This window comes from Notothenia rossii, assembly GCF_949606895.1.
Source record: "Notothenia rossii genome assembly, chromosome: 3".
Taxonomy (NCBI): Eukaryota; Metazoa; Chordata; class Actinopteri; order Perciformes; family Nototheniidae; genus Notothenia; species Notothenia rossii.
This window is the reverse complement of record NC_136901.1, coordinates 87702964-87730514: the sequence shown is the minus strand read 5'-3', so window position 1 is coordinate 87730514 and position 27551 is coordinate 87702964. Positions and strand designations below refer to the sequence as shown.

The window sequence follows — 27551 nt, the reverse complement described above, 5'->3', positions numbered from 1 at the left end:
CTGGACTCGATGACGTAGCATCCTTGAAATAGTGGCTCTGGAGCAGCCTTCCTTGTGAAACACCCTGTGTTTCGAGTATTCCTGGAAGCTTTTTGTGAAGCTTGTATCGAGGCTTGTATCGTTTTGGGCCAGTGACGTCACCGATGACAAACGAAGCCTTGCTGCCCCTCAATACCACGTGACTGCTTCAGAAAGTGCTTTAGATCGGTTGAACCACAACGCTCATAATACCCATGGATGTACAAGAACGATATTACCCCTCCTGTACCCGGGCCCGGTTACACGATGGAATTAAGAGCTCAGACCCTCACTTATATAGAGGTCGGAACATGTCATAAGTATAAATAAATAAAAGCATAAATAAATGTAGGAATAAAAACATGAATAAATGAATAAACATAGTTTTAAGTTTACAAATATTATTAAGGAATACAAATCCCTCTTTGCAATGTTTACCAGCCTCCTTAGGCTTTTCAATCACAATCATTAAACTGGAATAAAAACAATATTGTTAACATAAAAATATTATTTTATGTTAGTTGTTTAGAGTTATTCTAAGGCTTTACTCATTGGGAACTCGGTATGAGAAGCACACTGTTGAGATGTCAAATCTGCCTGTTTTACACACTTTGACCAACAGGGGGGTTTGTGTTCAAATTAAGCCCATGACGAAGCCTCATGACAAGATGAACCCTTTTGCGAACCAATTGGCTGGAAAGCTTCAAAGTTTCATAAGGCTTCATCTCGCCATCACTAGGGATGAGGTCTTTGGGTTAGCTCTCCTGACACTGGATATGATGAAGGAGGCGGATGGGTAGGAGGTGGATGGGGAGCAGGTGGGCGGCAGCATGATAACCTGAAATCACACCTGAAATCACACCTGAAATCACAGCTGACTGCAGGAGAGAGGAGAACCATTTTGAACTTTGGCTGCAGCACGGTGATTGGCTGCTGGAGATTGAGGTGAAATGTAATTGGTTAAGAACGCCCGTGATGAGCTGATTATATGCAGCTGCGGAGTGAATGTATAGCCTACCCAGTCTTCCAAAAATAACTTGCGCTGAGCTTCATTATATAGGCTACACTTTTCTACATCCTACACTACATAGATATTACTAACCCTGCAATATGAATCTGCTGCATTTTCTTCCAGTCTACTTCGTTTGTTTTCAATCAGCAACAATAATGGTAAGAGTTTGTTTTATTTGTTTTTATTTTATGTTACATTTAATATCCTTAAAGTATGTAAAGTTTAGGCTTTGAAAACTGCCAGAAACAACTCTGTTTTTGTTTGTATTGGAGTGGATTTCAAAATGGCACTCAGTGAGCGCAGATCTTCTTCAAGGCCGTCTTTACAGTGAAAATAATATTGTCTACATCTTATTGTGATCCAATCCAATATAATATAATAATTTGACCAGTGCTTCACCTTTCCACCAGGTTTTATGGCAATTAGCCCAGTAGTTTTCTACTGCTAACAAGCATAGCCTCACTGTTGGAGGTAATTAAAACTAGTGTTTACAGCACCAGAATTAACCTGTTTGTGTGATGAAGTGTGTCTTGTCTGAAAGGTCAGTGTATTTTTAAACCACACCGAGAGCTGTAGTGCTGCATGATCAGCCTTCAATAATACACATCACAAATAACTGTCAGCAGCAGCATTCGACTTGCATGCAACACTCAATGCTTTATTTGCATACATTTTGATTTCATTAAATCCTAATTCCTTCTCCTGTGAAATCTTGACATGTAGGCTTTAGATCCCCTGACTTGTTCATGATCCGTAATTCACTAAAATTATGTTCCGCCACAATGCACTCATTAGAAAAATATACGACTCGCGCAGTATGCTCACATTAGCCCAAAAGAGAGAGCAGCTTCATTTCATATCCTGGATTTAATTGTATCCTCTCGAGTTTGTTGAGAGATCAAAATTGTGCGTATTTACCACCACGACAGCCGCAACGTTAGCAAGAATTAAATGACAGCTTGAAAGCTAAAACTGATGTCTTTGTAAAACGAAATCTTGTGACAAAAGACAGAAATTGAGTTTACAATAAACGTTGACTCAAATCCCAGTAATGAATGCAGGTTTTGAAATAGCTCAGTTATTTTTTTTACCGTAGAAGAAGAATCAAGGATGCATTGTCTCTAAAGAGAGTGTCAAATCTAAATTGAGTTTCATGACGCAGGCAGGGTTAAAGCTGTGACAATGACCTGTTTAAGTGACACTTCAAAGTAAACATTGTCTCATTGCAAAAATAGGTTCTTGAAATCAGATGACAAATCATAAAAGAGATTATAAAAACAGAGAACTTTGCTGAGAGGAGCTGCAGACAATATTCTCCCACAGCTCCTTCCTGCTGAGTTGATCGGAGCTGCAGCTGAGACAGTTTTTGTATTGCTTTTTCTATAAATGACATTTCCCCTGAAGAACAATCTCCAAGTGTCTTTTAGAAATACTTGCATGACACAAAGCAGCAGCCACACTTGATTGAGGTTAAGGTACTTGCCTCGGAGTTATGGTGGGTTTTTATGGAGTTACATTTTTATGTCTTCTGCAGTAATGTCTAGTACCTCTAAATGTTTTATGCCCATGGTTTTTATTCTTATTAGGGTAGCGTCTTCTCCTCGTATAATACACAGAGACCATTAGAGGGCAATACAAATGAATAGTCAAACAATATTCATTTTATTATTGCGTCTCTTAAAGGTACAGCAACCCACTTAAAGAGGCCCTTTTATGCTTTTGGGGGTTTTCCCTTCCCTGTAGTGCGTGATATACGTTTTTGTTCATGTAAATGGTCTGAAACGACTCAATTGGACTCCTTTGTTTACTTCCGTAGAGACATCACTACGCAACACTCACACTTCTATTGGCTAGAGCTCCAACACATTGTACGTGATAGGGGACATCGCTAAGGGGGACATCGCTAAGAGGTTGCGCAATCACAACAGAGCCAGCCAATCAGAACAGACTGGGCTCTGGTTTCAGACAGAGGGTGAAAAGACAGGCAGTATGAGAAAAAATAGCTTTTTGAGCATTAAAACATGGAAACATGTCCCAGTAGAGACAAAACATACAAATATGATGCCTGAAAATAAGTGTCATAACTAAAATATGTTTTACTTCCCTTAAGACATACTTGTTGGAACAAAAATTAATTTCATTTGCAAATTAAAAACATCTCTTACAGCAAACTCATACATTGATTTTTTTTTCACAGCAGTTTCACTAACCAGTACAAGAAACCTTTGTTTTTGTTAAAAATGTATTGATCATTTTTCATCATGTGTTGGTGTTGCACTCTTCCCGCAGGCGTACAGAGGCAGCGTGAGACCCTTCGTCAACTTCAACCCCAAACACGATGCTGAAATTCTCCATGCAGCCATGAAGGGAATAGGTCAGTTTTCTCTCTTATTTAGGATTTCTAGATTTTCATTCTTACACTTGGCATGTAACACCACAAGGAAATGTAAACATAGATACATGATTTACACAGTGGAAGTTTTTTTTAGGTGGCAGTTACAACTAACATAGTCACGGGATCCCACTGATCCTTGAAATCTTTTATAAATTCAAGGGGAACATGAGGGTCATTAATGAGCTTGATTCTTTATATAAAGCGTCATTACACTCTCTGCTACTTTATCCCTGGCAGTAATGTCATTGTTCCACACGTCACCTTGATGGGGAACTATAATTGAAGTGGAATGATGCAAAGTAGAATACATAGTTTTACAATGCAATCAAACGCTTGTTCTGCTCCTCTCTAAAAAAGAATATAACATCAGTGATGACACAGTTGTCAGGGTGGACTTTCCATTTGCTGATCTTATTTTAATTTAGGTATTTATTCTCCGGGACAAAGCACATTGATGCACATCACTGTAAATGTGACAGTGAAGCAATTGTTGTTCCCTGACAGCAGATAAAAAACACACCATATAACAAAACGGAGAGGAATGATGAGGCTGAATCATGCAAAGACACTTAGAAAGTAAGTGTATAATCAGTAAAAAAAACAAGCATGCAGTGACGGTATGATGGCAGGTGTGGTTGATTTTAACTGAGTTTTGACATTCTTCCTGTGGTGCAAAATAAATCATTTTACTTTTCACAGTGTGCTTGGTCTAATTTAGAAGAGAAACTGAGCACCACCCAGTTTTAAACTTATGTTGACATAAAAAGAAACACAGTAATGAGCAGTTATTGTAGCGTCAAACCGAGACACTCCGCACAAAAGAAACGTCTATAATGTGACGGCACAGGCAGATGTTTAGTAAAACAATTGTAGTAATAGTTTCAATCTTTGCTAACGAGATTATAGAGGTGAGAATACAACTGACACTTAGTTAAAATTGACATCTTAAAGTGAAGCAAAACATTTAGGAATTTCAAAATAAGGTGTTTTTCCTATAAAAAGTTGAAAATGCATGAATTGTTTTGCAACAATTTGGTTTATCCAAAATATTCTGTACAAACATAATGAAATATTTACAGTGTATTGTGACTCAGAGGACATGTGTGAGGGTTCCCTGTAAGGTGAGCCCCCACAACAGCAGCAGGGTTATTATTTATTTATTTATTTTTTGAGGCTATCACATTGTCAATATCTATTCTCTTATAGGCCTGCTTTACATAAGGGAATAATATGCCCTCAAAATTATTATTTTATGTCTAACTCAATACCCTAACCTGAGAAATCAAAACATTTAGAAAATTCTCTATTTATTGAAATAAATGGGCCTTGACTCTTAATTAAAACATCTTTTAGCACAATTTACTTCAAATCATCAGGCATCTTCTCAATTTCAAGTTTTCATTCAATATTTAAATATAAAACAGGGTGAGTAATTGATGTATTCCTGTGGATGGTGTACTAAGATCACAGGCTCACAAAACAGAATGTCACAGATCCGTTAACCCAGTAGTAATTTGCCACGGATGAATAATTGAAAGGATGCGTCACGTTGTCACATAATTTACACCTTTGTTTGAAAGCTGTTCGGCATATCTTGGATACAATTTCAACAGTTTGACATTTGACCCTGGCTTCCTCTCTCAGGTGACGTTATTTCTAATTGCAGAAATGCAAAAAAACACCCGCAGTCATTAGTGCAAATCAATAGGTCAAATGACAATCACTGATTTAAAGGTGTGTTACCATTAAAACTCATGCTTTCTTACTTAATATAACCTTACTGAATCCCCACCTTGTTGCTTCCTGTCAGCTCATTGCTCTCACAATAAGAGTAATTAAGAATGGCCACTGTAGTTATTTAGTTATAAATATATATAGGAGCACAATAGCGACCTGAACAGACATTTACAGTCAGAGCAGTGATCACAGATCAGCAGGGCTTTGTGGCGTAATTACCTCGGACTCATTTGACATTTTGATCCCTCTGCGGAAAAAACACTCTTCGGGAGCCGTTTCCTCGGGGGTGCAGGTGACTTTGTGGAGAGTATTTATTGTTAGATCATGGTTTTGCCGACTTTTCATTAAGGAGGAGATTGCGCGCTGTCAATTATTTTCAAGGAGCTCATGCTTCTGCTAACAGATTGGTACAAACCATTCAGCCTATATCTGGCAAGCGATTATGTGAAGCTCTATTTTATACTAATGGTGCCTGTACTGTGGAACAAAATGCCTGAAGATATTAGGCTTCTAAAATATTGGTATTGTTCTAGATCTTCTAAAAGCACACATTTATTAACAGGTTTGAATGTGAATTACCACTGTGCACTTTAATGTTCTGTCAAATGATATCTGTTAATTGCATCTTCTGTTAATTGGTGTGTTTAGTTGTTTTGAGATTTTTATTATATCATTGTTGCCTTGGGTTTGAATTTCAATGTTTTTTTGTTTTTTTAAACAAGGACAAGTCTCATTTTTGATACAAATCCTGACTGGATACAGACAACAAATTAAAAACTGGAGAACATATCATAGTCACAATCATGATTACGCAGCATCAACAGACAGAGTTGTATGCTTCTTGTTTATAAATCGCTTTGCTAACATTATTTCGAGAAATGGCTATAGAAATCATATTATCATCACTATTGGATGTTATTTAATGCTGGCTTGACTTGATGCAGGTACGCATGAAGACACCATCCTCATGCTTCTGACTTCACGCAGCAACGATCAGCGCCAGGATATCAAGGCGGTGTATAAAAAGGTGCACGGAAAGGTAAGCTGAGCTGCTGGAGGGGAAACGGAGCCGATGACGAGCTGCTGTCATGGTTACTGGTTATGTCACCGTGTCCACCACATCACGTGTAGACACCTAAAGGCACGGATATATCTGATAAAGTTAATTTTTTAAGAGCGGGGCTGACGGTATTCAATAATGTGTTTTTTGAAAACGAATACCATCAAAAATAAGTAACTATAAGCTTGTAAAATACTACCCATCAGTCAAAGTAAATTTTTCTGCAGGACAAGTTTGAAGTGCAAACTGCTGAAATAACTTCTGTATCTTCTAAGCAAATATTGGGAAGGGGAGGCACTATTTGATTATCATTTTTAAGCATATTGTAATTCAAGTGGTACCTCAGGGTGGGCAGTTTTCTGAAAGAAAAAAAGAAAAACGACCTGCCCTCACCATGCAGCTCTCCTATTCCCCCTCTGTCCAAAGACCTTCAAACCAAACGAGCACTGGCATAGAAACACGCTTCAAACAGCAACCTGACATTGCATACAATTCAAACATTAGCATAAAGTGATTACAGTCCTGATGCCGTTATGGCTGCAATTCTATGAGAATGACCTTCCGTTTTCTTTGCAGACTTGTGTGCTTCTAAAGCCCTGTGAGAGGGCGTACTGTGATTCGAGGCATTATAGCTACGTTATCGACAACGTTTTTAGAGATGAAGAGAATATGTTGGTGAGATTTAGCCCCTTGTTAACCACAGACGTGAGCTACTTTTCCAGCAGGATATTCTGCTCTTTAAAAGGGAATGGGTCCATTTAAAGTTTGACATGGCAGGCCCCTTAAATTACTTCCGCCATTCATTTTAACCCAAAAAATTATTTTCCTGAGTCAATCCATGGACTCTTTGTGCTTGAACCTAACAAATTAGTTATGGCTCCGAATAGTGTTGGTGCACTGACGGGACGAACAGAAGCATTGGCAAAAACTCTGTCTATCTGAACTGACCTCTGATTGGCCAAAATGTTAGATTTTCTTAAGAGGTGCAAAAGTCTACATTTGTGTCACATACTACTTTAACTACAGTATAAATGAAGGTTTTTATATGTTGCCCAATTACATCAACATCCTTTTAAGCAGAACTGTTGCTACTTTTACTTAAGTAAAGGATCTGACTGAGTTTTAAAAGTCTGCCAGCCATCATAAATAATAACTTCCTTCTGTCATTAAAAATGAAAGAGCAAGACTTGACATTTTGTATTAACATTCAACAGCCACACACGGCAACATTCATTCAAGAAGTGACAATTTCCCCTAGCCCCCGTGGACCAGAGTGCAGTGCAGTTGGTCTCACCCGACCTTGTGCATTTTCCGCTCGCCTGCTCTCACTCCTATTTCGCTGTTGAGCGATTTTATGACCACCTGTGGATTGAAAGCTGCGAGTTAATTTGCTTTCCCTGGGTGTTGTGGAAAAGCAGATGTAAGTGCAGAGTGGCAGCTTGAGAGGAAACAAGGGTGCATCTGAAAATCACCAAATTGCTCCTGGAGTATCTCTGAATATCACAGGGTTTTGCCAAATAAACCTTTTATCAACATTTCTTCTTACTGTTTAGCAATGCCATCTAAAATAAGAGATATTTTATCATCTCCTGTAGAGTGCATACTCTTCTTTCTCTGCTGCTAGTTTCAGTTTATACCAGACAGTGTCATTTATGCACTGCAATATTCATCTTTTGAAAAATCCCCCTCCTAGAATTTCATTTGAAATCGAAACGGCTTGTGAAAAGAGATGGATTATTTAATGTAGAAATAAATAATATTTCTGTTAGAGGTCTCACATATTGAGCCGTTAAAGAGATGAGTGTTTGACTCTATATTGAACTTGCCAAGCACGGTAGATGAAAGGATCCCTTTAACAGACACACAGTATAACTCACTCTTTTCACCGTATTTAATGAGGGTTTGCTCCCAGCAATGCCCTGATATCTGATGACAGAAATCAATAAAGCTGGTAGTTATAGCAAAGAAATACTTTGTACGTCTCTCTGCAGGTACATGTCTTGTTCTTATTACTATAGTCATGTCAGCAACAAGGGGAGGAGCAAGGGTTATAATGATTTCTGAAGAATCACTTAATATTTTAGCCCTAATGTTGTCATTGGGGTTTTCTATGCAACTAATTCCACTACTACTTCCACTACTACTACTCCCACTATACTTCCACTACTACTACTTTTTATTCCGTTATAGAGATTTTGCATGTAGCTGCTTTAATTAGGAAGTTCCGTTGCCTTATTTGTAATAGTTTAAAGGGGAACTGTAAAGTGATTTTGTTTCTTTGCTGGAATACAATATTGTGGGACTATTTACTATGAAGAAACTTAAAATGTCCAGATGGCCATTTTATTCTGAGTTGTTATTCTTTCTTGAAAAGACTATAATTGTGTCGACTACGGATTGTGTCCATTTATATAAAAAAGAGTCATGACATTTATATTTTTATAGATGACATGCAATTGTATTTTGAGATTGGACCAGTATCAAAAATGGGCAAATTAAAAGATAAATGAGGGATTTTAATGAATAAAGCCCGGATAAATAATAGATTTAAATTGAAAAAAGATCACAATCTAAGAACAGGAATTTAACACCGCCAATCAAACCTGTATTTATTAAAACAGCATTTGGCTGATGTTAAAAAACACATAGTTTTTTTCTTATTATTAATAATCTTTCCCCCACATCAGGACCTGGTCAGCGCTCTGAAGTCGGAGCTCGGGGGGCATTTTGAGAGTTTGATCGTGGCCTTGATGACCCCTCCTGTTTCATATGATGCTTCCCAACTGCACAAGGCTCTGAAGGTAACTAATGAACATTTCCTCCAATGCTCCACTTAATACAGATTGCAGATTTGATATGCAAATGAGCCTCAAACTCGTAGAGGAAACCGTGGTGTTAGTGCACAGATGTTCCAACATCTGATGCTGAAACACTCAGCTGAGCACCGGACCTTTTCAAAGGCACTCACTCCCACTTGTCCCAGAAGGAGAACACTGGCGAAGGCTCTTTAAGCCTTGCACTTAAAACGGCATGCAGAGCTTTGGCATTGGCATCACCTGATCAACAAGTTTGAATGTACGCTGTGAGAGTAGAACGTTTTGTGTTTTGACATTTAAAATAGTTATGTATCACAGTAGACTACATGGCATTACAACTGCCAAGAGTGATGAATACCCTATGCTGGAATATAACTAGGTTTGTTGTATCAAGTCATTTGGAGGGACAATGCACACTTTTTTAGATAGTTTGCTCATGATTTGAGATCTTACTATAGTACAGTGGTTCTCAAAGTGGGGGGCGGGCCCCCCCTGGGGGGCGCAGAGGCATGACAGGGGGGGCGTGAGAGACCAGGAGGAAAAATGGTTATAAAATTATTATTTTTTAAAATCATAATTTGAAAAATTATTTATTCGAAAATAATATGATACAGTACAGTACTATTACGTCTGGGTCTCTGTGTTTCATTAAAGCTCAGCTGTGTGTGTGGAACGAGCGAGAGAGAGAGAGCGCACCGGTACCGGAGATCGTTGTTGTTAGCTTCTGGTGCTAGCGAGCTACGCTAACGGATATAAGGAGTTTTTTCAACAACAAGGTGGAGGAGAGTCCTCTCCTGTCAGACTGAGAGACTCAGTGAGCTAAAGGACTCTCTCAGTGTTATCTCAGTGGGTCTCAAACGTTTTGGTCACCATTAATGTAAACAATTATTTCCGAGGCACACCTTTATATGATCATTATAGTTATAAAAAAATAAGAGATTAAATTAAAAACAGGTATGAAATACTATATGACAGTAAAAAAATAACAAAGTTTAAAAGGGTGATTTGTAAAATATCCATAAAGAAAAAGTCAATCTGTTTACAGTTCTGTTTCAAATGGGTGTTGAGCATGCCCCCGGACCCCCCGGTCTAGGTGGTGTGAGGTCCACACACCACCTATAAAAATAGCACTTTACCCCTTCTTACACCTATGCCGTGAGCTGATTATCAAGCCTTAATTGTAACAGCCGTGGGTACACTGTGTATATGCGTGGGGATTGTTGTAGTTTCAAATTCAACTGTGGCGACCGGTACATTAATGGGAAACCCTAAATGTTTGAGCACCCTCTATGAAACGTCAAGCTACCCCACAGCACCCCGACTATTTGTGTTGGCCACTGAGCCTGACTATTTGTGTTGGGGGGGGCCCGACATTTTTTTTTCTCCAAATGGGGGGCCTGACAGAAAAAGTTTGAGAACCACTGCTATAGTAACATGTTTCTTTGTTCTTTTCAGGCTTTAGTATCAAACCAAGAATGACCAGCTGATTTTTTTTTTATTTTTTTTATTTTTTTATTACAGCAATGTACCGAAACGTATTCTGTGCTTATTGAATGAAATTCCTGCGGTATACTTGTTGGGTTGAAAATGAAGTTGACATTTACATTTTAAATATGACCATGTAGGCCGAGCACTCGACACAGTCCTTCATAATGAAAGTCATCTTCCACAAGGTGTTATTTTCTCAAGAGGTGTCAGAGGTCCAGGCTGTTTTCATTAGAGCTACTCTTGAGATACAATCTTGTTTTAATATTTTTGTGACTGCCTTCCCTCCTGGGCTTTGTTTCAGTGCAGGCTGTAACAGAACAGAGGTATAAAATCTGAGCACAAATATAATGTATTGGTGCTGTAGATTTGCTAATTATTTTATAGTTACAGAAATTATTCATATTTTAATATCGATTTATTTAGCTTTTGGGCATCATAAACTGAGCACCTGCTGCTTTTTATATCACACAGAGCATTAAAGAGGCCCTAATAGGATTTTTGTATCCCTTCTAGGGCTGCACGATATTGGAAAAAACTGACATTGCCATTTATTTATTTTCCCCCTGTGATATATATTGCGATATGAAAACTGTGAAGCTGACAATTGAGCTGCAAGGAAGGAAGGAAGGAGGCAGAGGCAGAACGTCCATAAATATAACCCGGTGTGGGCATTTATTAAATCAAACACCTGATTCACAGCCTCAATCCGGCTGAACATGTGCCCACCGTCACCAACCACAGGGATTTTACACCACACTACCAGCCCAACAGAAAAACCCCAGAGCCTAAATGCACACAGACCAATCAACCCAACAGGACACAGGTGAGGGGGGAGGAGACAACACAGGGCACCAGGTGCACACAATCGACAGTAACAGACATGGGGAAGGGGGACACTTTTCAAAACAAAACCAGCAAACAGAGACAGACAAACTAAAATCACAGACAGATGCACACACTACATACACTTCGCCACCAACGAAGCTACACAATCTGTAACGGAGGCCGAAATCTATGGCCCCAGAGATCACCTCCGTTACAAAAACATACAGGAATTGAAGAAAATACCATTTCCCCCCCCCCCCGCAAACCATCCTTCTTGAACTTTAATGCTATACAATTTATTTATTTATTTTTTAACTATATTTAACCGGATGAAGGATTTTTGTCATGGACGTCTGGATCTTGAGCTAGCTCGGTTAGCTGCGCCAAACTGCCCTGGAGAAACACATGAAACACTTAATTCAGTGTTTTTACCTTTAATCACCGGGTCCGTTTGTTTTGGAGATTAGATTGTGATTGGTGATTTGCGGTGCATGCAGAGCTTGCATGTCACTCACTCAAGTACCCCTGACATGAGAGCCGCGAAAGTTTTCCTTTTGTAGCAAGCAGCAAAATAATTGTAACATGAAGTGTTTGAGTTAATTTGCTTACTTAATATCGCAAGTCCTTTTTTTCTTTTTTTTTAATCGTCACGTCCTGCGATGTCGTGAATATCGCGATTATCGACACGATATATCGTGCAGCCCGAATCCCTTCCCTGTTGTGTGTTATATAGGTTTGTGTGCATGTAAATGATCTGCAAAGGCTACAATCCCTGTGTTCACTCCAGAGGAAGTTTCTCTACCACACACACATTGTATGTTATAAACTAAGGGGCGGGACATCTCTTAGCGGTGGACCAATCACAACAGAGCCGGCTAGCTAACCAATCAGAGCAGACTGGGCTCTGGTTTCAGACAGATGGTGAAAAGAGGGTGCTGCAGCACAGACGGTATGAGAAAAATAAAGAGCTTTTTGAATATTAAAGCATCGAAACATGTCACAGTAGAGGCACAAGAACCTGAAAATGAACATAACGGGCCCCCCAGGGAAAAAGCGTTTCTTTCAAACTCCAGGCTCCTGGTCATTATTCTTTCATCACATTGAAACGTCACACACACTTAGCACAAATGAATCGTTCAATCAAAGTGAAGGCAAAGCAGTAAAAATTGTCCTTGACATTCCCCTCGCCTTCTGAATCATTGGTTTGGCTTGTCAGACATTTTTCTTTTCTCTCTGATTTAATTAACCTTCAAGTGAAGAGTGTTTGATTTAAATTATGAATGAACCTCAAAGCTAATTCCCTCTTAACTGAGATTATTAAAGCTCTAATTGCATACTTTTTCGTTTTTATGCAGACCTATACTGATGTCCTTCAACCATTTTTCTTATAACTTTTTTTAGCTTCCCTGTATTTTGCTTTTGGCCAACAAAGGTATACAACAAGAGATGTCTGAGAACACGCTGCTGCACCAATCAATGTTCATCCACGTCTTGTTTCTGGTTCCCAGGGCCTCGGCACTGAGGACGAGGTGCTGATCGAGATCCTGGCCTCCAGGACCGGCGAACAGATTACAAATATCGTCAAAGCGTACAAGAAAGGTGAGTTAGTCCGATGGGAAAGAGAGAGACAGATACACATGTTTACTCTTGAGTGTAAGTCAGGCTCTTTGTGTTCTAGTGCAAGTTGTAAATGTAAAATCCGAGTGTAAAGAGAAACTTTACTGACTTCCAGTGGTTTTACTTATCTCGCAGCTGTGACGTAGAAATGTACTCCAGGGTGACATCACTGTTGTGTTGTGCAAAACACTTACAACTGCTTTTCAGCCTTTGATTACTCTTTAATTCCAACATCCACCATCAAAACAATCCTGCTTGATCTGTGAGCAAAATGTCTAAAGGGAGTATTTAGTGTTATGAGTTGTCGAATAATGAAAACCCTCTCCTTCCTCAGCTGATTGCAACAAACCACAATGGAAAAAATACTATGCGATAAAAAATGCAACAGTTATTTGGTTTGGATAAGAGAAGACCATGGTGTCCGTTAGCTTACTTATCCAATCTCTGCTTGGGTAAATCCTCCTGCAGAGTCATTAGTGGCTGTTGTGTGTGAGAAGTGTAAGTAATCCTCTGCTCCGCTGCTCTTCTTCTCCTCTTTCCCCCAGAGTTCAACAGAAAGCTGGAGACCGATATCCTCGGTGACACCTCGGGGCACTATCAGAGACTACTGGTGGTCCTGCTGCAGGTAGAGAGGGGGGGGTGGTGGCGGCTGCTGCAAAGACTTAAGTTTCCTTTCCAAATAATGAGAGCCTCTGGTGGTGCCATTACGTTACACAGGCATGAGAGTTTGGAGCAGGAGGGGAGAAGGGTTTACAACACACCAACACTGTTGGTTTCAGAAATGTGTTTTGGTGTACAGACAGAAATGTAATCTTCTTGGTAATGGGACATGGCAGATAAAGTCATTTTCAGTTATTACGTGTTGAGAGGATTTCCCATCCACTGACATGATTCCTCTTTCTGTCCATCTCTGTCTACCTGTGTCTCTCTGTTCGTCTCTCGGTTCGTCTGTCTACCTGTGTCTCTCTGTTCGTCTGTCTACCTGTGTCTCTCTGTTCGTCTCTCTATTCGTCTGTCTACCTGTGTCTCTCTCTGTCCATCTGTCTACCTGTGTCTCTCTGTTCGTCTCTCTATTCGTCTGTCTACCTGTGTCTCTCTGTTCGTCTGTCTACCTGTGTCTCTCTGTTCGTCTCTCTATTCGTCGGTCTACCTGTGTCGCTGTCCGTCTGTCTACCTGTGGTCTCTCTGTTCGTCTGTCTACCTGTGTCTCTCTGTTCGTCTGTCTACCTGTGGTCTCTCTGTTCGTCTCTCTATTCGTCTGTCTACCTGTGTCTCTCTGTTCGTCTCTCTATTCGTCTGTCTACCTGTGTCTCTCTGTTCGTCTGTCTACCTGTGTCTCTCTGTTCGTCTCTCTATTCGTCGGTCTACCTGTGTCGCTGTCCGTCTGTCTACCTGTGGTCTCTCTGTTCGTCTGTCTACCTGTGTCTCTCTGTTCGTCTGTCTACCTGTGGTCTCTCTGTTCGTCTCTCTGTCCGTCTGTCTACCTGTGTCTCTCTGTTCGTCTGTCTACCTGTGGTCTCTCTGTTCGTCTGTCTACCTGTGTCTCTCTGTTCGTCTCTCTATTCGTCTGTCTACCTGTGTCTCTCTGTCCGTCTGTCTACCCGTGTGTCTCTCTGTCTACCTGTGTGTCTCTCTGTCCGTCTGTCTACCTGTGTCTCTCTGTTCGTCTCTCTATTCGTCTGTCTACCTGTGTCTCTCTGTCTACCTGTGGTCTCTCTGTTCGTCTGTCTACCTGTGTCTCTCTGTTCGTCTCTCTATTCGTCTGTCTACCTGTGTCTCTCTGTCTACCTGTGGTCTCTCTGTTCGTCTGTCTACCTGTGTCTCTCTGTCCGTCTGTCTACCCGTGTGTCCGTCTGTCTACCTGTGTGTCTCTCTGTCCGTCTGTCTACCTGTGTGTCTCTCTGTCTACCTGTGTGTCTCTCTGTTCCTCTGTCTACCTGTGTGTCCCTCTGTCTACCTGTGTGTCTCTGTCTGTGTGTCTCTCTGTCCGTCTGTCTACCTGTGTCTCTCTGTTCGTCTGTCTCTCTGTTCGTCTGTCTACCTGTGTGTCTCTCTGTTCGTCTGTCTACCTGTGTGTCTCTCTGTTCGTCTGTCTACCTGTGTGTCTCTCTGTTCGTCTGTCTACCTGTGTCACTGTTCGTCTGTCTACCTGTGTCTCTGTTCGTCTGTCTACCTGTGTCTCTGTTCGTCTGTCTACCTGTGTCTCTGTTCGTCTGTCTACCTGTGTCACTGTTCGTCTGTCTACCTGTGTCTCTCTCTGTTCGTCTGTCTACCTGTGTCTCTGTTCGTCTGTCTGCCTGTGTGTCTCTGTCCGTCTGTCTACCTGTGTCTCTGTTCGTCTGTCTACCTGTGTCTCTGTTCGTCTGTCTGCCTGTGTGTCTCTGTCCGTCTGTCTACCTGTGTCTCTGTTCGTCTGTCTACCTGTGTGTCTCTCTGTTCGTCTGTCTACCTGTGTGTCTCTCTGTTCGTCTGTCTACCTGTGTGTCTCTCTGTTCGTCTGTCTACCTGTGTCTCTGTTCGTCTGTCTACCTGTGTCTCTCTGTTCGTCTGTCCGCCTGTGAAGGGGAGCAGGGAGGATGGACTAGGCGAGGAAAATATTGATAAAGATGCAAAGGTAAGAAGAAAGAACACGAGAATGTCTTGTTTCTACACAAAGCATTTCCACATCACTAGAACTCACTCCACTAGAGGGTACTACACTAAATTAACTCGTTCAAAATATTTAGTAATTTGGCCGCCATATAGCTCAGTTAATGTACTGGGTCTTGTTACAGTTCATATAAAGCACAAAGACCTTACAGTATATATCAATAAATTATGCAGGCAACAGGACAGGGACATCAACATAAAGTACAAAAAACAATTACAAAAAATAATCCATCCTGATATCAGTCAAAGGGATTTTCTCATCTAATGTGTGAAGCATTTTAAAACCAGTACCCCTATCTCAGATTTACCATGATAATTCTGGAAGACCAAATAGTCCTGGGTCCTAATGCAGTGTGGATTCGATTTATGGTACATGTAGAATACCTCAGTAGTAGGGCTGCTCAATTAATCGTATTTTAATCGCGATTATGGCTTGCAACGATTACAAAAACAACAAACGTTTTTTTTTTTATTGGTTTTCAGTTGAATTATACTTAAAAGTTCAAAGTTCAGGGTAGTCAACTGTTTAACACATACTGTTAACATTTTGAAAACATCAATTTATTGGAGAACAAACTAAATGGATAATCGTTTTTAATAATCGTGATATCAATTATTGACCCAAATAATCGAGATTATGATTTTTGTCATCGAGCAGCCCTACTCAGTAGTTAGTAGTGCTGTGTTTTTTATAATGAATTGTGAAGAGCCGAAGTAAAGAGACAGAGCTCCTCCTTTTTTAAGCTGCAACATTAAAGCATCAGCAATTATAATTCAATCATATCACACATTGTTCTGAAAGTGGCCACTCCAAATAATAAGAACTTAAAGCTAATACTTGTGAACTCTTACTTAAAGATATGAGTACTTTTCTCAGAGTAACTTCTAGTTGCCTGGCAACAGCCGAGAAGTAGTCCAGCACATAAGCCCGACGGTAAAAGTGATGGCTTGATAAAAAACACCCTTGATAGTCTTTCTTTGAAAGCACTGTGGTTTTAATTCTTTACACTTCATGTGTTGAAAGGAATGTGTTGTTTATAAATTGCAACATACATTAACTTTAAGAGCTGAAAATGATGCAGAAATCCTGTGCAAAACATCAAGAAACCTCTACGGTACAATGCATATTTTATTTCACTGTCTTCTTTTCAAATGTCAACATGTGAAGGATGTGATCATGTAATTGAGTTTTCTCCCCACAGTGCAGTGAACAAAGGTCAGACAAACAGATAATAGGATAAGTTAATTAAAGAATATCAACATCCAGGAATTTAACATCTGGCTTCATATTGAGCTTTATGGGCCATTACTTATTGATGTTGAGTTGTGAGTTGGGATCTATTAATAAAGATTAAATGTCCCATGTGTGAAATAAAATTACCAAGCCAGTCCTGTTTGACTCGTAACAAAAGGTTAAAGTATTAAATGTCAACAACTGTTCTTAAGGAAGATCCTTGTAGAAATATCACAGTCTGTTAATAATGCTTTGCTAATTGTAGTCATGAATTTAAAATGTTAATTAGGTAAAAGTACAGATAAGAGTAATAATTTTCAAATTTAAAAGCGACTCAATATGGATAAATGACTCATTTTATACAGTGTTGTATTTTATAACTTACCAACCAGAGCGTATTGTTAAAGCATAGAATGGAACAACTCAACTCTATTAAAAGCATTATTGGAAAGCATTTGTGGTTAGTTACTTTATTAAATATAAAGACAATACATCACTTGTTGTTTTGTCTTTCTAACATACTGTATGTAAGAAAGACGCAACAACTTCCTTGTTAGGTTATATTTTGCTTTTCTTCTGGATTTTATTCAATCTTATGTGTGTGCAAAACAAAGAAGAAGCAGAAATACACTATTCATAATTAAACATTAAGAATCAATATTATTGCTTCATTTGCACAAATTAAAACTTGATGAGAACAACATACATACAGCCGCAGGTGAAGAACTCTAATTTCTCTTTCATAGCAAACACTAATTGTGAAAAACTTTCCGTGTTGTTTTGGTGCGGTACGAGCTCCTCCATCAGGGCTGTCATTCCTGCTCTGCTTGTGTGAATAAGTCAGGTCATGTACACAAGGTTTCCTGTGTGTGTAAAAGTGTGTCTGACATTTCAGGCCTTGTTTGACGCTGGTGAGGGAAAGTTTGGCACCGATGAGGAACAATTCATCACAATTCTTGGCAACAGGAGGGTAGAACATCTCAGAAAAGGTGAGTGTTTGTGGCAACACAATATGTCAGTATGTGATAAGGTGTGATTTGTTAGCCACCTGTTTAAAAGAGCAACGTCAAAAGTTGGAAACTGCATCACTCAAGGGAAACGGGACAAGAAACAATTTGTTGCTGACCAAGACTTCATTAATAATTTAAAGTATTTAAAAATAAGAGACCAAACCAATATAAGCAGCACAAAAGTTTCAAAAACAAAGCTCAAGCAGCAGAGTTCATTAAGGTTTGAGGAAAAAACAACTTGTTCGTCCCGAGGGGTAAACATGTCTGGCTGCAACAGAAAGAGGTCAGAGTGGAAATTGGAGAGTGGTTTAAGCTGGTGTGTGAGTCAGACGACGACAAACTTCAACATTTAAGTGGATGAACTCGAGCAGCAAGAAACAGGTCAGCTAACGGGTTACCATAGCTGAGAGAAACGGTGAACGTGATTCTTTAGAGTAACTTCGTATTAAGGTGCGTTACCAAGTCCTCACAGCTAAACAATAGGATAACACGGATGTGTCTTCCAAAATGACCTGCAACACTCGTTGTGTCTCATAATAATAATAATAGACTTTATTCACATTTACAAAGTGTCAGAAATGAAACAAACTAAGCCAAGTAAGCAGATTCTAAGCTAGTTGGGTTATAATGGAATTGGGATATCAATCAATGTGTCACATATGTTACATTTGTCTCAGTGGACTTCAAAGTTTGTACAGAATATCAGTATGACAATATGACACCCTGTCCTTGGACCCTCACATCGTACAAGGAAAAACTTCCAGAGAAAACCCACAGTTTAAAGGGGAACATGGGAGAAACCTCAGGGAGAGCAACAGAGGAGGGATCCCTCTCCCAGGACGGACAGACGTGCAATAGATGCCGTGTGTAAATTGAAAAGATAATACATTTACAATATAGGTAGACCAAATGTTTGGAAATGCATTAATTTAATTTCAAACATTTTATTTATCCAGGTGTATCCCATTGAGATCATTGATCTCTTTTTCAAGGGAGACCTGCTCAAGTAGGTTCCACATGAAACAGAAAAACAGAACAACAAAAAGGACATCATACAGCATCATTACAGGGATTTACAATTTTAAATAACTATCCACATGAACAGGTACCAACAGCTTCCGATTGAGTAGCATCCAACCGAGCTTTAAAAACATTTAGTGGCACCAGATTGCTCAGTTTCCATTTCAATTGCAGACTATTCCAAGACAGTGGAGCTGCGCAGCTAAATGCTATCTTCCCTGAGACAGTCCTAGCAGTTGGCACATTTAATAAAACTACAGCATGCGATCTCAGGCAGTAGCCACTTACAATTCGCCGTGAGATCAGGGAGCAGATGTAGGATGGAAGTTTCCCTAACATGGCTTTGTATATAAAAATGTACCAGTGACTGATCCTCCGTACAGTTAGTGAAGGCAAACCAGCCCTTGCATACAGGGTACAGTGATGGGTTAATGCTTTACAGTTTGTCACAAATCTTAGTGCACTGTGATACGCAGCATCTAACTTGACCAGGCAATTGGCCGGTGCATTCATATAAATCAAATCACCATAGTCCAGCACAGGTAAAAAGGTTACAGTGACTAGCCTTTTCCTGGCCTCAAGCAGAGAAACAGGACTTGTTTCTGAAAAAGAAACCTAGCCTCACCCTCCAGTTTTTTTTTAAGCAGGTTATTGACATGACGTTTAAAAGTGAGACAATCATCAAGCCAGATACCAAGGTATTTGTAATAGGTAACCACTTCAAGTTTTATTCTTGGTTTTATCAACATTTTAAAAGAAGCTTTAGTTCAGAGAGCTGAGTCTGAATAATGTTAAAAACTGCTTGCAATTCAACAACAGCCTCCTTAATGGAGGGACCTGCACAGTACACCACGGTATCGTCCGCATAAAAATGTAAGGTTGCTCCATCGACATGTTCACCTAAACTATTGATGTAGATGGAGAATAAAAGTGGACCTAAAACAGAACCTTGAGGAACACCATTAGTAATGTTTAACCACTCAGAAGACAGCCCATCAAAATGAACACATTGGGACCTTTCAGAGAGGTAGGCATGTGTCTATAATAAGAAGATGAATCAACGAGGATGTCAACAATCCTGTGGGAGCAGTGAAGGGGAAGTAGTAGTAGTATGATGAGTCAGGCAGGACCGCAGTGACAGGTTCAGGATATGTTAACAAAATAGGTAAGGTAAATAATCTATATGTGTGTATATATTGCTCTAAAATGTACATGTTTAGAACATTTCACAATGGTATAAAAATGGGGGTGCTCCTTGTGAAACAGATTTGGAAAAAGTTGCTTTTGTCACATGCTTTTTACAGCTGCTAGATTTTGTAAAAATAAAATTGCTTTTCCTAACAATACTTATATGTATATTAAGACGTTCAGCGTCACTCGGTGTTAACATAACTCCAAGTAAACTGGCTCATTTGCACAAACAACCCTAAAAACAACAATATTAATCCAGTTGAAAGGCTGCAAATGTTTCCTTTAAGCTATTTGATATGAGTCAGAATATCAAGTGGTAATGTGATTGTGCTTTTGGCGGATAATATTCTACCTAATAAAGTGAACGGGCTACATTAAACCAGATGCAATATAACACACAAAATGAGTTGCCCTTAACTCAAAACCTTCTAATATTTTTTTAATGCTGAGTAAAACATGTTTTATATTGAAGTATTTCTGTATTTGTTTTGCAGTGTTTGATGCCTACAAGAAGCTCTCTGGCTCTGAACTAGAGGACAGCATTGAGGGAGAGACCACTGGGAATTTGGAGAACTTACTGCTGGCCGTTGGTAAGACCTGTGATCCATCAGGATGACACCTCAGTGATCACACAGCCGGCGAAGAATGGGAGCTTTTCTTTCCTGCAATACATGTTAGAATGAAATGGAGCAGAAGAAAATAACACTTGGCAGTAGAGAGCAGAGATCCACATGACAAAGTCATTTCACACATGACCTTTACGTCTCTTTCTTTTCTCCACAGTGAAATGTGTCAGGAGTGTGCCAGAGTTTTTCGCTGAAGGCCTGTCTAAATCTATGAGGGTAGGTGCCCGACAGCATCTGACTTTTTTTCAGGTGCATGTTGCAAAAAAATATTGTTACATTGGATGAATGGCGAGGGGCTGGGGTGTCTAAAGTAAAAGATGAATCTTGATTGGGCCAAATTTGACCCCGAGTGACCCACAACAATTCTGCTGGGTCTCCCCAGACCCGAACCACAAATTATACACTTTTCTTTTAAGTGACCTTCAGACTTGGCTAAAATTGTCCAAATCTGTTTCGTAGTGTTTATATAGCTGTTGTGGAGGATATCATGAAGCCTTGTTCCGAAAAAAAAAACTAGAGCGTAGTTATTATATAATTTGAACTTGAAACGGTTCACGGGAGACCCGAACACAACAAAAGGGTTAAATCAATGCAGTTGGAAGAAATGGTTAATATTTTGGAAAGCATTTGTGGTTAGTTGGATAAGAACATGAATACCACCCTCATGTTTGCACAATAAATATAAATCTGCTAGTTAGCTTAGCTTAGCACAAAGACTGTCAACAGGGGGAAACAGCTAGCCTGGCTCTGTTCAAAGTGTATTTCCCAAAATTGCAGACTGTGACTAAAACATTTATATATCCTAAACATATATGTTTTATTCAAAGCAGGAATTTGGAAAAATGCATCCACAAATGTAAAGTATGCATTTAAGATAAAATAAGCAGATATCTTTTGATCCGCATACGGGAAATTCAAGTGTCTTAGCATAAACAGCAACAAGGGGGAAAAGCACAATATTGGACAGCCTTTTAATTCACACAAGGATATTAATATGAATAATAATAGAAGTAAATAAATGTACTAATAAAAAGTGTAAAAACAATTACAGTATAACTTAAATTTAAGGTGTTTACATATATACAGACATGTTTAATTATGGGTGTATTCAATATATATATATATACATTTCAATTTGGATGTGTGAGTCCAGGTAGCTAAATTATGGTACACACACACAGTGCAGGTTGTCAAGAGTTCATGGATTTCAATGATGGAGTCAAGCCATTATTGTGGAAAAGATTTTTGAAAAAAATGTATGCAGTGTGTGTGATTAAGAGCTAAACCGTCTCAAATCACTGGTAGTCTCTTTAAATGTTCACCCTCACCAAATCATGGCATCACATCACCCCGGTCCTCAAAGAACTCCACTGGCGGAGTTTCACACCACATCCACTACAAACTCCTGGTCCTCACTTACAAAGCCCTCCACCATCTGCCCCCCCCCCCTACCTCACTGACCTCTTCCTCCTCTACCAACCCCCCCGGTCCCTCAGATCCACCTCAGCCCGTTTGCTTTCCACCCCCAAGGCCAAACTCCGGAGCTTTGGGGACAGAGCCTTCTCTGTGGCAGCCCCGAAGCGATGGAACTCCCTCCCCCAAAACCTCCGTGACTCTGAGTCCCTCACCCTGTTCCAGTCCCGCCTCAAGACTCATCTCTTCAACTCTGTATATCCATAAGCCCCCCCCGAATCAACTTCCTCCTGACTGCCCTTTCTGTTGATCATATTTTATTTGTTTTATTTTATTCATTTATTATTTGTTTTGTTTGTTTTTGCCTGTCCTTGTCTGTCTACCCTCCCCCGACTGTAAAGCATCTTTGAGTTAGAGAAAAGTGCTATAGAAATATAATTTATATTATCAAATCAGGTTTTATTTATAAAGCACATTTTAAAACGATTTTTGGTCGAGACCAAAGTGCTGTACATGCAAATAATAAATAACGCATTACTACATTCGCAAAGAACAGAAGACAATAAATTACCACAACAAATATAAAAATCCAACACAGGGAATTGTCTGTAGTCATACTCTGCTCGGACTAGAATGCCAGGGAGAAGAAGTGAGTCTTTAGTTTTGTTTTAAAAACCCCTAGAGTCTGGGCCGATAATTTATATTATTAAATGGTTACCTTCTCAAAACAAAGGCAGTTGTGTCTTTGAAATTATCTTTCTCAAATGCAAACACCTCTTTCCAAAGTGGATTAACAGGAAGGGGATTAAACTCTAATTTGGGAAATGTCCTTTGTCTTTGAAGCACCTGAAAGAAAACGAAACAGATGAAGTTGGATGTTTGACAGTTGGAATAGAAAGCTGAAAGAAAATGCAATTTCATAGATTATTAACTCCCAACTGCTGAATTTGTTTCTATATTAGCGTGCTGGAACAGATGACTCCACACTGACGAGGATTATGGTGTCGAGGAGCGAGATAGACATGTTGGACATCCGAACCTGCTTCAAAAAGAAATATGGAGCATCTCTTTACACCACCATCCAGGTACTGAAGTTATTATCGACCTTTTTAGGGTTTCTACACGTTCTAAAAGCTCCAAACCTTCAGAAGAAAGTAAATATATTTAAAATGGCCCATCTCTCCCTCTGCATGATTTAAAACAGCAGCTGGATGAACGAACGTTCTGCTGCTAATACACCATTCATGTCAGTGCAGTGATGGAGTAAAGATTAGTCATTTACTTTAAATGCCTTGTGCAGCCTGATGAGACTGAGATGAGATGCTATTCACAAGAGCTGAAGAGAAATTAATCAATTCTCCCGGGGCCAGATGTTCCTGCAGTGAAGAATTATTTCCATCCTCCGGTAGCAGCAGCAAAGACTACAAAAATAATATCCATTTTATTATAGCAATTATTACTTCAAGTATTCCTTTCATTTTTCACAAGTAGTCATATTTGATAGAGGTATTACTCCCAATGATTTCATTTCTTATGATTAGCGTCTAATCTCACTGCTTATATTTTAAAATGTCATTCACAGGTGTAACTAATGACTGGCTGCTCTTCAATTATATTTCACAACCATGGTGCAGTGCATGATGGTTTTCTGCAATTGCACGCTGGCTCCTTGAAATGAGTCATTATTAATGTATTAGTTTCACCTGGGCTTTTCATTCTGTGATGAGGTACCATATTAACACACATCCTATTTGTTAAAAGCTTTCACATAAACTCACTATGCTGAGTGCCTGGAAAAAGAAAACGTATGTAAGCCGAAGTCTGTCGTTTGATGTAATTGAACCCTCATTCATAATGGATTTATGGGCTTTTTTTAAATCAATGCTGCTACTAATACTATACATTCAACATGAAATGAGTGCAGAATAACACAAACATGTCTGTTTCACCAATTCCTGCTTCCTTACTCTCCACCCACTTGACTGCCAGCTTCTTCCAGATACATCAAGCTTAGAGAAAGAAACCAATCTTCTTCCATTTATAATTATGTCAAATAATTAATAACAATATTACCAGCTGCTGAGTGGGAAAACCAGGCCCCGTCACATCGTGTAGGGTTTGTGGGAGAGACATTCTGAGATTTGAGCCTTTTCAGACCATTTACATCAGGGGTGTCATCACGGGCCACATTAGCATTATGGTTGCACTCAAAGGGCCGGTTGTAACTATATAAATATATGTATAAAATAATGTAATATGTTACATTATTGCCTCTGAATTGGATTATTATCGGATAGGGTAATACCTAACTACGTTTGAAAGCAGAAGTCCAGGGCAAATAATTGCAAGTCCCTTCAGTGTGCATGTCACAAAACAAGATGCATTGTGGGACATGTAGTTTATGGGCAACCTGCTTCTGTAAAGTGACATGTAAACATATTATATTCTTTGCAAGCTCTTGCGGGCCACATAAAATGAAGTCACAGGCCGGATTTGGCCCCCGGGCCTTGAGTTTGACACCCCTGATTTACATGCACACAAATCCACTACCTTACAGGGAGGGGAACATCTCAAAAGGTATAATATGGTCCCTTTAAGTAAATCAGACATTTGCAATCGATTGACCGAATTTAGAAGAACCTAGGTTTGGTTTCTGGTTAAACACGAACTTCTTAATGAGCTAGTTGGCTACATATTGTTAGCATTTACTGAGCCTGCGTGGAGTGCGGTGATAGTTTGAAGGGCGAGGGTTTCAGAGATGTGTGACAAAAACATTAATTATTTATATTCATTTGTCAGACACATTTGTGAAAAGCTACAATGACAATTTGAGAAATGTGAGATTCAGTGTCTCAGTCAAGGACACTTTGACATGTGGGGAGGAGGAGCAGACGATCCAAACACCTGAGACACAAACGCCCACACAGACAGAAAGGGACGTGGCATGGAGGTGTCATTGAAAAAATACCTAAAGGGCATTTAAACAAAAGTGAGCAAAAAGATGTACTAATACTAAGAAATACTTTATTTATTCAGGATTTTTGAAACTGTAACATGTTCAAAATGCATTGCACAAGAGTCAAAAAATAAAATGTATGAAAAAAATAACAAACGGTAAATGCATCAACAGTAGAACAATTACATCTATAGAATAAACCAAATTAGTGAGAATAAACTGTAATAGACCAACATATTACTCTTTTATTAGGATACTACATTATTATATCTTTATTAAACAAGGACCACGCACAACACTGCTTTAATCTCAAAGAGAGAAAGATGCTATCATGCCAGATTACAGCTAAAAGATCATTTCCTTCTGCAGTACCTGAAATTGCACCTATATAGTTTACATGCATTACACAGGCGCCAAAAGCTCAAATTAGATGGAAACGAACAGTTGGTAAATCAACTCGGGATCAATATATCAAGTTGAGGGGAACCTTCAGAATGTTATAACATGCATAGTAATCAGAGGTGGGAAGTAGTAGAGTACAAATACTTAATTACTGTACTTAAGTAAATGTTTCTGGTATCAGTACTTTACTCCACTACTTATCTTTCTGACGACTTTTTACTTTTACTTATATTTTTAACACCAATACCTATACTGTCTACTTCAAAACCGGTTAGTTACTTTAGTGTGAATGTGTGTTTGGTGGCGTGATCGTTATTATTTAGTCATTGCGTGCCTATTGATTTGAATACCATCCGTGTATCCATCATTTCCTGGGGCCTCATTTATAAAGGGATATACGCAAAAAAAATGGCGTATGCAATGTTTGCGGTTTATAAAATACTAACTTGACGGGAAAATGTGCGGTCCTCAACCCATGCGTACGCACTAAGCACAAAAACGGGAGAGACGAGAAACTGTGACACCGTTGGCAGAAGGAAGAATGGAGAGAAATATGTGGAAATAATACCATAAATCAAATGTTACCTAATTTATCATGAATTCATTTTCAAACATTGATTAAAGCCAATCTTAAAATGATTAAACAAACGCCTGTTTGAGACTCCTCAGTGCACACAAAAACATAACTTGGAGAAATAAATAAATACGGATAGTTATCGTCATGACTCCACTCTGGAGGGATTCCCCGATCATGTCTTACAGTTTCTCATCACGGGGGGTCTCCTGTCCCCGGTACATACACTGCCTGAGGAAGGCTATGTGTATTTTTTTTGTCATTAACCTTTTTCGGACCACTTATTTATTTATTTTGTTGACGATCTGACCTCCATGCTGCTACTCTGGTTCAAACTGCATCCACCAAACACTATGATTTATCTCGACCGCCCCAAAATAACCAAAATCTGACACGGTGTGAGATGTCTTTTTTTAGCTGTTCTGTCGACATTTCCTGCGATCTTCTCCATGCAGTCAGTCAAAATGAATGAATGAAAGGGCGTTTCTTTGACTATTTATAGGCAAATATGGGCGTTACGTGAAGCCCGCAAAAGCTGCACCGCATTTCGAGTCGATTGTGATTTATAAATGGAAACCGGCGTAGGAAGTGCCGTACGCACTTTCCTCCCCGGTAAGCAATGTTTGGTTAATCGGAAAATGTCGCAACATTTCTGTACCTATTTTTTGGATTTCTACTCCGTAAGCAACCTTCCCACGTGAATCCTACGCACGGATTTATAAATGAGGCCCCTGGTCTTTTCTAAAGAAGAGGGACCAATGAAAACGTTGCCGTTGTTCAGCATCGAAACATTCATTAGCTAACAATGACATTATTGTTCTATTGATATAAAGAGAGGTCAGGTACTCTTTAAAACAGCTGGTAGTTATGGGTACTTTTTACTTAAGCACATTTCGAAGCCCATACTACTTTACTTTTACTTGAGTAAAGAAGTTTAGTCAGTACTTTTTTTTAAACACAAGTATCTGTACTTCTACTTGAGTAAAGGATGTGTGTACTTTTGCCATCGCTGATAATAATGTAGTGTTGTTTTGCAGGAGGACACAGATGGGGACTACCAGAAGGCTCTACTGTACCTCTGTGGTGGGAATGATTAATGGTGTTCTATAGTCTCAGCACTGAATGATGAACTGCTGCTGCGGGACAAAGATGCACATGTGATGAGGTTATTGATCTGGAGTTGTTGATTCTTTCTGACTTTGGCTTGCTATTGATTGAATTAGTGTGAATTACCTCCTTGACGTTTTTGAATTATGACAATAAACGTACATCTTCATGAACTGCAGTTAAAGTCTTATTTGCTTTTGGTTTGACAACAGAAGAAAGAAAACGGCTCAATGTCGTGTACAGGCTTTGTTTTGAATGTAGTCAATAATATTCCCCCAACACTTCCTCCTGTTTTGAATAAAAATGTACAGTTGTTTGTAATGCGTTGTAAGCGTGTGTAAAATGCAGCTTACAAAACACAATACTGATGCTGAATTATTAAACGGGATATTTCCACAGCT

The 27551-nt window shown here is 39.4% G+C and overlaps 1 protein-coding gene across 1 annotated transcript; it reads left to right on the top strand.

The window, feature by feature from the left end:
- Positions 1-1015: 1015 nt before the first annotated feature.
- On the top strand, positions 1016-27551 carry anxa5a (annexin A5a). The gene is made up of 12 exons (XM_079668225.1): positions 1016-1188; positions 3320-3404; positions 6107-6201; positions 8910-9023; positions 12860-12950; positions 13514-13593; positions 15532-15582; positions 17747-17840; positions 20567-20662; positions 20856-20914; positions 23074-23196; positions 27081-27551. The coding sequence occupies exons 1-12, from the start codon at positions 1129-1131 to the stop codon at positions 27138-27140; spliced, it is 1008 nt and encodes a 335-aa protein (XP_079524351.1). The 5' UTR covers positions 1016-1128; the 3' UTR covers positions 27141-27551.

Coding starts and splice junctions, on each gene's coding strand:
- anxa5a (XM_079668225.1), top strand. CDS start 1,129: ATGAATCTGCTGCATTTTCTTCCAGTCTACTTCGTTTGTTTTCAATCA. Junction 1,189..3,319: donor TTCAATCAGCAACAATAATG/GTAAGAGTTTGT, acceptor CTCTTCCCGCAG/GCGTACAGAGGCAGCGTGAG. Junction 20,915..23,073: donor GCCTGTCTAAATCTATGAGG/GTAGGTGCCCGA, acceptor TTTCTATATTAG/CGTGCTGGAACAGATGACTC.